This window comes from Pongo abelii, chromosome 9 (assembly GCF_028885655.2).
Source record: "Pongo abelii isolate AG06213 chromosome 9, NHGRI_mPonAbe1-v2.0_pri, whole genome shotgun sequence".
NCBI classification, from domain to species: Eukaryota; Metazoa; Chordata; class Mammalia; order Primates; family Hominidae; genus Pongo; species Pongo abelii.
This window is the reverse complement of record NC_071994.2, coordinates 124133098-124147572: the sequence shown is the minus strand read 5'-3', so window position 1 is coordinate 124147572 and position 14475 is coordinate 124133098. Positions and strand designations below refer to the sequence as shown.

The 14475-nt window shown below is 48.9% G+C and overlaps 1 protein-coding gene across 12 annotated transcripts in view; it reads right to left on the bottom strand.

The window, feature by feature from the left end:
* The window catches only part of GRIK4 (glutamate ionotropic receptor kainate type subunit 4), a 472259-nt gene that overhangs the window by 70200 nt on the left and 387584 nt on the right, over positions 1-14475 (bottom strand). For all 12 annotated transcript variants that reach the window (XM_054525265.2, XM_024255906.3, XM_054525260.2 and 9 more), the window contains one exon: positions 10972-11175. In XM_054525265.2, coding sequence (XP_054381240.1) covers positions 10972-11175 — 204 coding nt within the window. The remainder of the gene's footprint in view (positions 1-10971; positions 11176-14475) is intronic.

Below are 14475 nucleotides of genomic sequence, written 5' to 3'. Positions count from 1 at the left end.
ACGAAGTTCATTTCTGTTTCATATATACCTTAGACACGTAGCCTGAAGGTAATTTCATACAATATTTTAAATAATTTTGTTCATGAAACAAAGTTTTGACTGTTTTTGACTATGACCCTTCATGAGGATAGGTGTGGAATTTTCCACTTGTGGTATCACATCGAAGCTCAAAAAGTTTCAGACACTGGAGCATTTCAGATTTTGGATTTTCAGACTAGAGATTCCTAGTATTACCTATGTTACCACTTCACCGTGTTTCAGGCACTGTGTTAGATGCATAAGGATGTCAAGATGCATAAGACATTGCACTTTCCTTCAAAGAGTTGCCAGTCTTACTTCCACTAGGAATCCATCCTGGTTGTCCCGATTCAGAAGTCATTTCTGCCCCTACCTTCCTAGTCATTTATGATGTACTTTGCTATGTCTAATACAGCACTTATCCTGTATGACCTCATTAAAATAACTTCTGCTCGCATCTGTCTGCTTTTTTAGCTGAAAGGCTCCTAGAGGAAAAGGACCTGACTTCAACTCCTAGCACTCCTGGGCGTTAGCTTCTTGGGGCTCTGCTTTCTTAGTCTGAAAAACGAGGTGGTCATAATAAGCCCAGTTTCCAGATAAGAGGGTTGAGGACACAAGTGTCAGCCAAATGTCCCTGTCAAACTGGCCACTCAGAACCACCTCCTTGTTTACCATTTTCCTGGGCCAACTTATTCCTTCCTCCCCATTCTTCTAGGAGGCTGATGCAGAGAACAAGACGATGCCACCCAAGTCATCCTCTGTTCCAGACACCAGTTCTCACATACCCCTTTGGTGCAGTGAGAAGAGCCCAAGATTGGGGTCTGAGTCTGGGCTCTGGCCACTTGCTGTGTGTCTGAGCTTGGGTTAATTATGGAACTCTCCAAGCCTCTGTGCCCTCATCTGTGGAACGGAGTAATAATTCCTGTCTCATGGGCCATGTAAGGATCAAATGAATTCATGAGTGTAGAGCTTCTACATGGTGTCTGGCCTTGTCAGGAGTTATAGCACCCTGCTTCTACTCCCTTCCCTCCTGGTGGCTTGGCTTTGAACTAGGAAGACATGTGAGCAAGGGTCTGGAGCACGTGAGATCCCCATTCAGATACCCTACAAGCCAAGCGAAGCCAGAGGACAGAGCGAATCAGAAAGCCGCAGCAGAGCCCTCCACCGAGCACAGGTAGGGCATTGGCTGGGCTCGCACGGTTGGCAGCTGTGGCTCCAGAGGCCCAGCGGCAATCTTCTAGGGTGTGTACCTCACTCCTGAATGGAGGAGAGGGAAGCCATCAGAGGGAGAGAGGGAGATGAGACGGGAGAGCCCAGCTGCAGCCTGGCAGCCGATACAGTCATCTCAGAAGAAAAAAAGGGCAGCTGCAGTCACGAAACTGCCATTATTGCCCTTTTCTCAGGTGAGTGAAATGACTCCTAGTGACAGAAAAGAACCTTTCGGGAACTCACAATGAAGCAGAGTGTTGTCGAGAGAGTGCATGAACATGGTTGTGGCTAAGGTGCAGTCCAGAGCACGGGCCCCTTTATTTTCAAGTATACCTGTCTGTGAATAATGAGCCGGAAAAGATGGATTTCCTCCCTTCCCAGGTCTCAGTGGGTTGCATGCAGGGATCGCTACGTGGCATGCATCTCTCAAGGAGCCATTGTAGAAAGGACCTTCCCAGGGTCAAACAGCCCATCCCTTCTCCCCTGAGAAGCAGGATGACCTTAACCCATGCTTGAAGGTCTACAGGAAAGGGGAGCTCCCTGCACTCACTGGGTCCCAGACTCAAATTCTGAAGTCCTCACACAGCCACCATCCTCTCCTGGGCAGCCTCACAGTCACTGCTTAGTTCAGACCCCATTCCATTCTCCTGATCACTGGACAGCTGTCTAGTGAGTAAACCTGCATCTGGTCTTCCCACCTCCAATCCGTCCCCCTCTCATCTGCTAGAGCAACCTTCTGGAACCAAAGGCAATTATGCCACTCCCCTCTTTGAATAAAACAAACAAACCACCTGCTCTTAGACAGCTCCCACTAGCACTCCGGACATAGTTTATAAAGATCCAAACACATAAACCCTATCATGACTAGCCCCTGCCTACAGCCCTGTTCTCCTCTACCCCCTTTCATGCTTGGCTCCAGTCATCCAGAACCAACGGCACTGCAGTGTACATTTCTCACCGTCCACCTCACCTAGAGTATAATATCCTTTTCTACCAAGGCGATCCTTCTTGATCCTCAGTGCTCTGCTCACTCGTCATTTCCTTGGTGAGCTCTTCCCTGCTCCTGTACCACACCTCGCTCAACTTCTATCAAAGCCACCCCTGCCACTCACTACTCATGGGACTTTGAGCAGGTTCCTTAACTGTTTTGCGACCTCACCTGCCACATTCGGTTATTGTGAGGCTTGAGTTAATACAGTCAAGTGCTCAGAACAGTGCCTGGCCCATAGGAAGCACTTTATACCTGTCAGCTGCTGTTATTACCATCATTATAACTATTATTAATATAGCATGTGTCACACTGTACAGTAATTCTTGGTTTACCTGTCCATCTCTTTGAGTAGATCCTGAACTCCTTACAGGCAATTCCTCACATCCAAGCGGTGCTTGTCAGAAAGCAGGCACTTTGATGAATGAATGAATGGTTGAATTATAACAGAAGCTCATCTCTTTCAGATTTGCATAAATGCAGAAACTAAGCCTCAATGGGGAAGACAAAGCAAAGCCCTCGCTGAGCTCAGCTGTCACATGGGGAAGGAGTGGAACACTCCACTTTGGCCCCTGGATCAGTATCTTTATTTTAAAGAATGCTGAATAGAATTCTGTGACCTATTTGTAGTTAAAATAGTCTCTGGCTTCAAGGTGAAAAGTGATCTCAGGGGACCACTTGTATTTTTTTTTTTAAATTCAGCAAAATGTCTCTGGACAACCTTCCCAGTGAATTGAGGCCATGAACAGCCCGATCCGCCAGGCCTCTGGGAAGCTCCCTCCACAATCCTTTCTCCTGGGCACCCAGGAGAAAAAATGGAATGAGGCATTTCAGCTTCATTTACACTTAATTCATCAAAATGTCATTGGTAAGAGCTATTCGATGTCCAAGGCTTATGAGCCTTGAATCTAAGCCTTCCAAAGCCCTTTTCTCTTTGAACTTAAATGTGCCATTCCACCAACATGGAGTTGAATGCCAACGGGGTACTTTGTTCTGAACTGTGAACCTAGAGGGGGACACTATCTCTTCCCAAATGTGCTTTACTCTCTCCCAAGCAGGGCCCTGAGGATGGAAAATGCAGCTGTTGTACCTTCCAGGGTACTACAGCTCAGCACTTGACCAAGAATGCCTCCCTACCAAGCGGAAGGGGCCTTGGAAGTCATCTCGCTGGTTCTCTCACTTTACAGATGGAGTGCAATCTCTTTATGGGCCAGAGTTGAACTTGCGTATCAAATTCTGGGCACCCTCCATATCCTCTGTCTGGAAGGACATCTCAGAAGTGAATGCCAATTGTGGCTGCAGGGAGATGAGGCTGTAATTCCTGCAGGGAAAGGCCGTGTGCTGCCATGGACTTGGTCTCAGGTGCCTAAGTTTCACCAGACCTCTGCCACTAACTGGTAGTGGTTCACTTTGTCCTTTGAAACCTCAGTTTGCTTAGCTCTAAAATGGGGATAATAATACCTACTTCACGGTGCTGCTGTAAAGGATGAAAGAGCTAATGCTTGTGAAAGCAGTTTGTAGACATTCAATCACTGCCTAAATGTCAAGGGTTTAAGACAACGCCCAGACAGATACTTGCCTGACTGCGCTGGTTCCCAGGTACCAGCTGTGGGAAGAAGTACTAGCATCTTGACAAAAACTCCAAAACCCTTTTCTGAATGCTCCATCATCTCCAGCCTCCATCCCGCCTACCTTTTACTGACACTCCCAACTCCAGTATTGCTCCAGCCACATGAATGTCCCTGCATTTCCCCAATCCATAAGAAAAAGATTCTCAATTCTGAGCAGCTGCTTACATAAGTGATTTCATCTTGACTTACAGTCAATCTGTCAGCTCCACAGCTCCCTCTAGCTACAGCCCTTTACCTTGCTTTCCCTTACAAGCTACATGACTTTAATGAGTATTCCCCGGCCGCTGTCTCCATCTCCTCTGCTCACTCTTCTTCTTCACAATTCAATCACTGCCATTGGACCTCAATCCAGCTACCCCCTGAAACTGCATTTGCCAGTGACCCCCGTATTGCTCAGCCTGGGAAATGTTCTTCTGTACTTCCTTTCAAGCGGCAGAAAACCTCTTTACCCATTCTCTTTCAGCAGCCTTCACGGGCTCCCATCTTCCTCCCTCTTGAACATGTGCTCTTTTCCCTGAAAGATTCCTTCCCTACTCATATCTTCAGTTGCACCCACCCATCCATTCACCCTAGATTCTATGCCTTCAGCCTGCTGAAGCCCACTCTAGCCAACTCTCTGCTGAACGTCTCTAAGTAGATGTCCAAAAGGCACCTCAAACTTACCATTTCCAAAGCTAAATGCATCCTCTCTCTCCTCCCAGACCTGTTTTTCCATCTCAATGCTGGGCACCACCAACCATCCGTATGTCCAAGACAGAAACTGGTGAGTCATCCTACATTCTCCCTCTCTCTCACATTCCATATCCACTGGTTCCCCTAGTCCTGATGATTTCTCTATTAAATAGTTTTTAATGGGTTACACAACACTGCATATAGTATAATCCAATTTTCTACAAAAAGAACTTGTGTAAAACATATATGCATTTAAAAATTAGAAGGCATGATACAGAAATGTTAGCCATGGGTATTACCAGGTGGTGGAATTACAAATAATTTTTAGCTTTTTTAAACCTTATCTATTTTTCAAAAAGCATGTCTACCTCTGTATAAGAGAAAAACCTTTTTTTTTTTTTTGAGACGGAGTCTCACTCTGTCACCCAGGCTGGAGTGCAATTGTGTGTGATCTTGGCTCACTGCAACCTCTACCTCCCAGGTTCAAGTGATTCTTCTGCCTCAGCCTCCTGAGTAGCTGAGATTGCAGGCATGCAGCACCACATCTGGCTAATTTTTGCATTTTTAGTAGAGATGGGGTTTCACCATGTTGGCCAGGCTGGTCTCGAACTCCTGACCTCAGGTGATCCACCCGCCTCGGCCTCCCAGAGTGCTGGGATTATAGGCGTGAGCCACCATGCCCAGCCTATTATCTTTAAAGAGAGTTTTGGAATCTGTACCTTCCTCTAACTCCCAAGCTACTTTTGGTTCTCATCATCTCTTGCAACAATGAAAGCCTTCTTCCCGGCTCCCCTGCCTCCAGTCTTGCCCTCCTGCCCGCTTGTTTAATGCTACAGCTCAAACAGGCCCTTCATCAATGACAGCTGCCCATGGGCCACACTCCCTTACCACCATGCCCTGCTCCAGGGAGACCCACCTATGTGTGGTTGCTGAAATGGAATCTACCCCTGCACGTTCATGTCCCTGTGACTTGGCTCTTGTACTGTCTCCTCACTGGCATGATCTTCTCTCTCCATGTCTCTTCTTTGATGGCCAACGTCTCTTCATCCTTAAAGATTCAGGCCTAGCATCACCTCCCACAGGATCCTTCCCCACGTGTCACAGACAGAGTTCAGAGCCCTCCTCCAGTATTCTCTCTGCACCCTGCACTTCCCCATCATAGTCCTTCTCACCCTGCTCTTACCCGAATGGGGCCCCTATCAAAGAATGGCCTCCTTGAGTCTAGAGACTATCGATTCATCTTTGTACCTGAATGCCTTGAACAGTTTCACCAAAACTGTTTATACATCCATGTACATGTACTGGCATGATACAGAGGGTCCCTGGGATTAGTCCTGGGGCATCTGCTTCTTCAAGCTACTCCAGTCTGTCTCCTCTCTGCCAAGCACACCTCCAGTGAGATACAACATCACTGCCACTCAGGCCTTCTGTGGGCTTAGCTGCGAAGGATCTAACCAGGCAAAACAAATTCAAACCTGAGAGCTTCTCAAACAACCATCCTTCTCATCTCCACTGCCCAGACACAGCCCCAGGGTGAGAGGCCACCCAACTAGCCCAGTTTGTGTGAATCCACTTGCTTTCACTCTAACCACACTTCCCCCTTTTAATGGGATTACACCAAAAGACGTGCTCTGATGATTTTCATGCATATGCAGAAAATATGCTTGAATTCTCCTCCACGATGAATACACGGCTGTGTGTCTAAGTCCATGGTCTCTGCATGCTTTCCGCTGTTATAACAGGATACCACAGACTAAGCAATTTATAAACAATACAAATTTATTTGTCTCACAGTTCTGGAGGCTGGGAAGGAAGTTTGAGAGCACGGCACTGTCACCTGGTAAGGGTCAGCCATGGCAGAAGTGACCGTACAAGACAGAGAGAGGCACCAGAGGCCTGACTCACTTTATAACAACCTGCTCTTCCAGTAACTAACCTTCCTCGATGATGACACGAATCCATTCCTAAGGGCAGAGTGCTCATGACCCATTCATCTCTTATTGGGCCCCACCTCCCAACACTGTTGCATTGCAGATTAAGCTTCCAACACATGAACTTTAGAAGGACACACTCAAACCACAGCACCCACTATTTTGGGTAAGCAGGTGATAACAAATGTGAAAAGACTGAGGCTCTACAACTTCCACTGGAGATAACCCTGGGCCTCTACACTTTAATTCATATCACTCAGACATACAGGCAGTCACTATATTCCTCAAACTCTCCAAAGAAAGAAATTGGTCAACCCCAAGCCCCTTGTTGGGGAGGTTCTCCTTTATATCAACCTTCATTTCTTCTGCTGCAGTTTCAATTACATGTACCTTGCTTGTTGTCCAGGGGAAACTGTTGGGCAGCCCTGTCCATACACACCTTGGCACCTTATCCTTGTACACATTCTCTTTCTTCCCCAAGTTCCACATGTGCTGCATAAGTGAGAGCCCCTGGAGAGCTGCCATGCAAGACGGCCAATGTCTGGGCAGGATCCCTGGACCCCCAAGAGGAAATCCTAGGCTTACCCAATGTGTTACAGTGGTTTTCACTCTCAGCTGTTGACAATTGGCCTAATTTTATTCTTGGTACTAGCAAACATATACCTCTTGAACAAGAAAAGGGGCATTGAGAGACAGCCTGGTGTCCCTAAGATAATCACTCATGGGGCCAAAACTCATCCCCATGTTTGCTCAGGCATGCCCATGAGGATTTCCCCACATTGTTACCAATAACCCTCCAGGAAGATGACCCAGCACCAACTGCATTCTACTGACCCACAAAGGGAAGTTCCGGTCTTCACTGGAGAGAGGCTGAGGAGGTTCTGCCACTGCCTTGGTGGTGCTCTGCCTGCTGGCCTGGCCCGGCCCATGCTGTCTGCTCTGGCTGACCTTTGTATTGCCTCACCTCACTCCTTGCACCCTGTCCTCAAGCCTCCAGCCCTGAGGCTTCTTTGGGCTGCTGTGATGCAAGAACACTGGTGCATCCAGCTGCAGGCCAGGCTGTGGGCAAGGAGAGGGTCACAGCTCTCACCCACTTGCTAGATCAGCCCGCATGTTTCGCTTTGCACCTCGAGTGCTGTTACCAGTGTCTTGGGAGCCAACTTCTTTGAAGGTGGCCAAAGGGTCTGGGCGCACAGCCTAGAAGTGTTGGGGAGGTGACTTCCTGTGGTCTGAACTTCGGTCAGTGAGAGATAGGACTCAGAGGTACAAGTTTCCCCCTCCTTGCGGTGGACTGTTTAATGAGGCAATCATTTCATAGGGCCTCTGCAGGCTGAACAGTCAGCTGTGCTTAATACAAAGCTATGACCAGCAGCTAACACACCCCTTCTGCATACTCTCCCCGCTTGCTGCCACCTTCCCCTTTGCCTCACCTCTGCATCTGTGGACTTGCACCCCCTGATTTAGTACACAAGATTTGACCCTGGGCTCTGTTTTCTAGGCAGCCTGGCCTAAGACAGCTCTCATACTTCCTGTATGCCAAATTCTCAATCTCTGTGTGTGTGTGTGTGTGTGTGTGTGTGTGTGTGTGTGTTATTTTAAATCTTTACCAAAAAAATCCTTTGCAGATGAACACTAGAGTTGTGGGGGAAGGGGTGGAAAGGATAAAATAATGTGCTTAAGCACACACAGCTAGTAAATGAATGAACTGAAATTTTAGCTTAGGTCTGTCTAACATCAAGATTTGTGTTCTCTCAGATCACAAGTACCGAGATCAGACAGACCAGGGCTTAAATGCTGGCTCTGAACTTACTATCTGTGTGATCTTTATCAGGTTACCTAACCTCCCTGGGCTGCCATTTCCTCATCTGTATAAGGGACAGATTTAGATGCAAATGCTTCTAAGGTCTCTTTCAGCCAGAACATTCAATAGCCCCAAGGGCCTCACAGGGGTCTCTGCTTGCTGTTACAGCCTCTGGAATTTTCCTGTGCAGCTTGGGAAAGGGGTCACAAAGAAGGGATCCAGGCCTGAGGGCTACCACAATCCTAGGGGAACATCTTGGAAAACATCCCAATCCTTCAAACCTGGGGATGGTGGGGTCCCAGTGTCATCAACTCCCATCCAGGACCAACCCCAGTGGCACACCAACAGCCCTCAGCCTTCTACCTTTTGCTTGCCCAGGAAACTCCCACCCATCCTCCCTAAGCCAGCGCACACATCCCAAGGGAAGCCTTCCCCCTACAGCCCCATTGTGCGCCCACAGTGCATCCTACTCTCCTCTAGATGTTCTCTTACAACGCCTTCCACTCTGCCTCCCCTGCACTTATCACAGCTTGAAATTACACAAGAATGCGATCATTCATTGATCTCCGTCTCACTCACTAGTCCAGAAGATCTGTGAGGGCTGTGTCCATGTTTATTTTGTCCCCCATTGTATCTCCAGTGTCTACAACAGTGGAAGATGTTCAATAAATATTTATTGAATTAATGGGTCAATTAATTAGTTCATGTCAAGTAGCCAAGTCTCAATGAGACCAAAGCAGCAGTATTTTTGCTTGAAAGAAGATCTGGGGTGAATCCTAAGATTCTGACTGTTCAAGTCACTCGGTGTGTGGCTGCATGTCTATGAGTCCCAGACTCCTCTCCTTGTCCTCCAGTCTAGTCGCAGCTCATTAGGGGACTAATAAGGAGATGGCTGTGCACTGACACCGCCGTCTCTGAAGTCGCCCTACCAATCATCAGGCAGCCCAAGGAGACCAAAGAAATCAGCTCAAGGTGAACGAGGACATCAGTAAGAAGGTAAAGAAAAGGCCTGGCATTTCGGCTTTCTATGGTCTAACTATTGAGCTGCACCTTCCCAGTGGAAACCAAATAAGAAGAATGTTTCAGGAGTGGGTCTGAAAGTTTAAGTAGAGAAAGCCACAAATCCTCTTCCACTTAAGCACGTACATCATCAGGCTTGAATCTCAAAAACTGAGGCTCAAGGACTGCAGACGGCTTTCTGCTGAAGCCTTCACCCTGCCATCCCCACCCCCATGGCAGTCGTCCAGGGCTCCCTAGGCCTTCTGCAGCCTTCTGTTGACTTGTCAGCCCTCTGTTTGCAAGCCCCTCTCTGCAAGGAAGGCTTCACTTCCGAACCAGCCCTCTCTGGAGTCCAGTCGCCCTGGGTCGTTCAGAATTCCCAGAACAAGGCTTGCCATTTTACCCTGCAGGGTCATTGCAGATGCTGTCCATGTTCTGTCAGGCAAACTCCTGAAGTATCGTCCCTCCTCAGTTCTTAAATACCTTTTCCACAGTTCTCATCTACATAGGACTTTTCCCAATCCCTTGTCAAGGACGGCTTATTTAACACCTCAAATAGTATTTTTATCATTGAAGAGTAGGATTTTAAAAATTTATTGGATTTCCAAGTTTGTTTGATATAAAGGGTTCAAAGCATATTAATTCAATGAAGAAAAAGATCTGGGTTCCAATCTGAGCCCTGCCTTATGCTAACAGTGTAGCTCCCGACAAGTCATTCAAGCTTTCTGGGCTCGACTGCTCATTTGTAAAGTGGGACTAACAACCAGCTAAAAGGTGTGTTTAAAGAGGATTAGCGATAATGCATGTAAAACACCTTGCACATCAGCACATGCTGGGAGGCTGCAGGAGCTCCTTCTACCATTGAAAGCCCAGAGGGGAAAAGAGTTGGATCAAAGTCACATCAAGAACCCAGGTCTGTGCTCTCTGCATTGTGTCCTCATCACCGATCCTGATCATTAAAACTCAGTTATGGAAATATGGATGGTGAATTAGCAATGACTTAATTAATTTTTACAGTTGTTAATAGTGTGTACAAAGAAAACAAGAGATTTCCCCCTGGAAGAACTTTCTATACCCTTGCTCCAACCTAACAGATGTCTGACATCCTCCAATGCTCACCTGAATGTTAATCACGTCTCCACATTTACCCTGAAAATCTACATCAGGTCCAAGCACACCTTGGCTCTTGGTCTGTAAAAGGACATTAACGCTAACCAAAGATAACACAAGATGTAAGAAAATAACTGTAGCTGTGACCAACTCCTCTGCCAGTCAATCCCTTTGCCCTGTTATTTAGCCATGTCTCCCTTGGCAGTATCTCTCAAGGATCCAAGCCAGCTGATGTGGGTGCATTCTCTTCTCCCAGGGCCTGTTCAAGCTCTGCTAGGGAGTGCTAATGAGCCACAGAATAATCAGAACAATCAAAAAGCACCAAAAATGGAACCCAAACTCCCTAATCTGTGTTAATCAGTCAAAGCCTCCATGACTTGTCACAGGCTCTGGACTGGGAAAGCCACGGGATAGGGATCGTTGCAGGCTTATCCACCACTGCACGTCTGTGCCAGCCCAGGCAAGATTTATAGAATGAGTGGACAAATAAATGACAAATGCATGAATGATTGACTGAACAAATGGAGGGTTCATGAGCGTGCAGCACAACCTCATGCCCTTCCAATCCCTCCCAGCCCACCCTCAGGCCCAGATCACTTGTCCTCTCCTTACCCTAGCGATCAGCTCCCCGACCATTCCCGTCCAGGTGCCGTTGGCCTCGGGAACGCCGTACACGCCATCCCCAACCAGGCGGATCTTGTAGTTGAATCGGAGGATCTCTGCCAGCTCCTTGAGCATGTCCACACAGAAGCCCTCGTAGCGGTCATTGCCTTCCATCTCCTGGTGGTTCCCCTTCAGCATTAAATATGGGTTTTCCTGCAGCAAAACTGGGCAGCTGTCATTCTCATCTTAGCCCTGGTGTCTCAGCCACATGTGATGGGGAGGGCCAGGGGCACAGAGGGTCGGGGAGGACATGGGGCAGAAGGAGGAAACTGATGTGGGTAATAGGCTACTTTGGGGTGATGACCCAGCTCCTCTCCCTGATGTGCTCCTTAAAGCTGTCCTTTAAGGTGCTTCTGTTGTCAGGAACACACAGTGGTTCCCACTGCATGGAGGGTCAGGCTCAAGCTGCTTCAACTTGTTTAAGGTCATCATCTGACCCCGCCCTCTATCTCTTTCTTTATTTTCTACCCCTGCTTTATTCCAGACAGACCTATGGCTGGGCATTATCAGAGATATAAGGATGTCTGCAATAAGCAGGCTAGGTAAGAACAGGTACATGAGCAACTGCAGTCCAAGGACGGCATTGGGAAGAGGGCAGATCTCTCCAGTGAGATGTCCAGAGAAGGCTCCAAGCTGAAGATGGGATCCAAGCTGGGCTCTGGAGGAGGGAGAACACTGAGAGATGGAAGGGCTGTGAATGAAAGGCATGGGCCAGGGGAAGGCACAATCAAGGGCATGATCCTGAGTGGCTGCTCAGTGGGTGATGGACCTTCCAGGGTAGCCAGAGCACAGGTTGTGAGCTGGGGCGAGATGGGAGGAGAAATGTAGATGGATGGGACTCAGATGCCAGGATGTGGTGGCTGTACATTACACAAGGTATAGGGGGGAAGCATCAAGCATTTTAAAGATGCAACGCTGTGAGTAAGGAATACTAAGTAGTAGGAGAGGAACCATCCAGGGGTAAGGACAGACCCTCTCCTGAGATGAGACCCTGAATCCTGGGCTGCAGGATTAGATTGGAGACAGAGCCAGAAGGATGTAAGAGACACAGAAAGGAACAGGCCTGATAACTGGTTGGTTGAGTGTGGGTCCTCAGAGCCTTGGAGCCCCGGTGGATGACTGACAGAGGGTGGTGTCATGACGGGCTCAAATGCCTGGAGGGGAGGAGGATTTGGAACAGGTTGAATCCGAGGTGCTGGCAGGCTATGCAGGCAGAAATGACCCACTGGGTGTTTAAAATGTGGAGCAAGGGTAAGACAGGGGCCAGAAATTGGACATGTCGTACAGAGATCAAGGCTGAAGCTGGGGAATATGTGAGACCATCAAGGTGAAGAGTTGAGAAAGGGCAGAAGAGGAAGAAGTAGAGGCCCTGGGGAGAACCTGGTCTTAGAGAGTGGGGAAATGAAGGGCAATCATAGAAGACAACACAGAAGCAGCCAGGAAGGCTGAAAATCAGGGAAACGTGGTCTTAGCGTCAAGGAGGAGGAAATTTGAAGACAGAGGATGTAGCCACTCCCACCATTCTCACAGACCGAGCAGGGCTGGGAACCAGCGTGTTGATCACGTGTCACTGCCGACCTTTTGAAGGCAGGAGTGGTGGGGGCAGCAGGACTCCATAATCGTAGGATGAGGACTGAGTGAGTGCCACAGGAGTGAGGGCTGTTCAGCATTTTGACAGGTTAGGAGCTAAGGGAGGCAAGGCGGCAGGCACACAGAGGCAGATCGCCTATCCTCCAAGCTCCTTCCCCACCGCAAACAGCAGGGCTGGGGGGTCCCACGGGCCCACCCAATTCTGTGATTCTGTCACTCCCTACGTTGGAGGGCAGCTTGAAGGGCAGCAGGGTGTAGGAAAGGTGAAGGCGATGGTGTTTTAGGATGGGACAGTCCAGGGTATATTTATAGGCAGGAAGGGAAAATCCCTGGAAAAGGGGAGAAAAGAGGAGGACAGAATCATGCTAGCTGGTGGAGCAAGGGCCCAGGAAGCGCAGGGTGGAGGCAGGGTGGGGGTGGGGTGAGGTTGAGGCCTGAGCCTGGAGGTGAGGTAGAGGGTGTGGGTGGGTTCAGAGAGAGGAGGGAGCTCATGCTGGCCCCAGAGTTGTGCTGAAAGTGGGGCAGATAGGCTTGAGGCTTGGTGTGTGGGAAGATTTTCAGCAGAGCCGCTCAGGGGATGCGACAGGGACAGAGGAGAGCTGGGCTCAGGGATTACCAAGGCCCAGCTGCAGAGGGGAGGCTGGATGCAGACAGGCAGCTGGGAGCAGGGGTGGCAGGGATAATCGGGCTTGGGTACAGGTGTGCATGGAGAAACCTCTACATCACGATTCTAGGAGCCGGGAGAGGAAAGCACCGAAATCCCGATGGGCGGAGCTCGCTCTGAGAGGGACTTCTAGGCTAAGGAAGATGGAGGGCCAGACAGACACAAGGTCATGGAGGGACCGTGCGGGAGAGCAGGGTGTGGGCGTGATTAAGTGGGCAGCCAGAAGGCAAAGGTCATGTGTCAAGGAGCGGGAGCTCTGAGTGGAAGGTGATGTGATTCTGACTCTGGATGAGTCCACTATCACGTCAATGAGATAGGAAGGGTCGGCCTGCCTTCCACACACACTGACCTCAGCACAAGGGCTTCTCCCTGCACAAACTCTCCACACACTCCCCCATCTTCCACCTCACCTAGTCATCTTTGTCCGCAGAGTCACACTGCCTCCTCCTGTGCCAACCCATGTCTCAAAACTCCCCTGCTCTCATGCCAGGGCCCACACAATCGCCCTCCAATGTTTTCCGATTTGCGCCTGCTCTAGGTACAATGGGAGTGGGGCCTGGGACAGACTCGTCACCTGCTTGGTTTCCCTACCTGGCTCAGCATTAAGCACTTGCTGATCATGTAAGAAGCAAACAAATGGCTTCCTGGACAGGGCATGGCTGGGGGTTTCCATCTCAGGACTCGTAATGTCCCATTGTATCTTTGATTGTCCCAAGGGGTGTCACAAATGCTCCTCCCCAAATACTCACTACTCTCAAGTTAATTTAAAACTTATTGACATATTCAAAGTGAACAGATACAATGCCAGTCTTGGAGACGCGTTGGAAAGCCCAAGGATGGGGATGGTTAGGGCTCACTGGCATTTTGGAGAATGCTGGGGGGTTGAGTGCTGGCCTGGAGCGGGGTGCTGTGAACGCGAGGTGAGAATGTGGCAAACCGCTGAACATGGGGCCTGATACAGAAAAGGTGTTCAGGGAATGGGAGCGGCAGCCAATTCCATGTGTTTGCTGGCATTAACCAATAAATCATCCACATGTCCCCAAGTGTGCCCTGACCAGAGCAGGGAGACAACATGAATACGTGCTGAGTTTTAAGGGATAAATCATTCAGGATTATCATTTGCCAAGGAAAACCCACAAATGGTTGCCCAGGAACTGAATTAAGATCATCATTCCTGGTAAGAGCTATCGAATTGGATC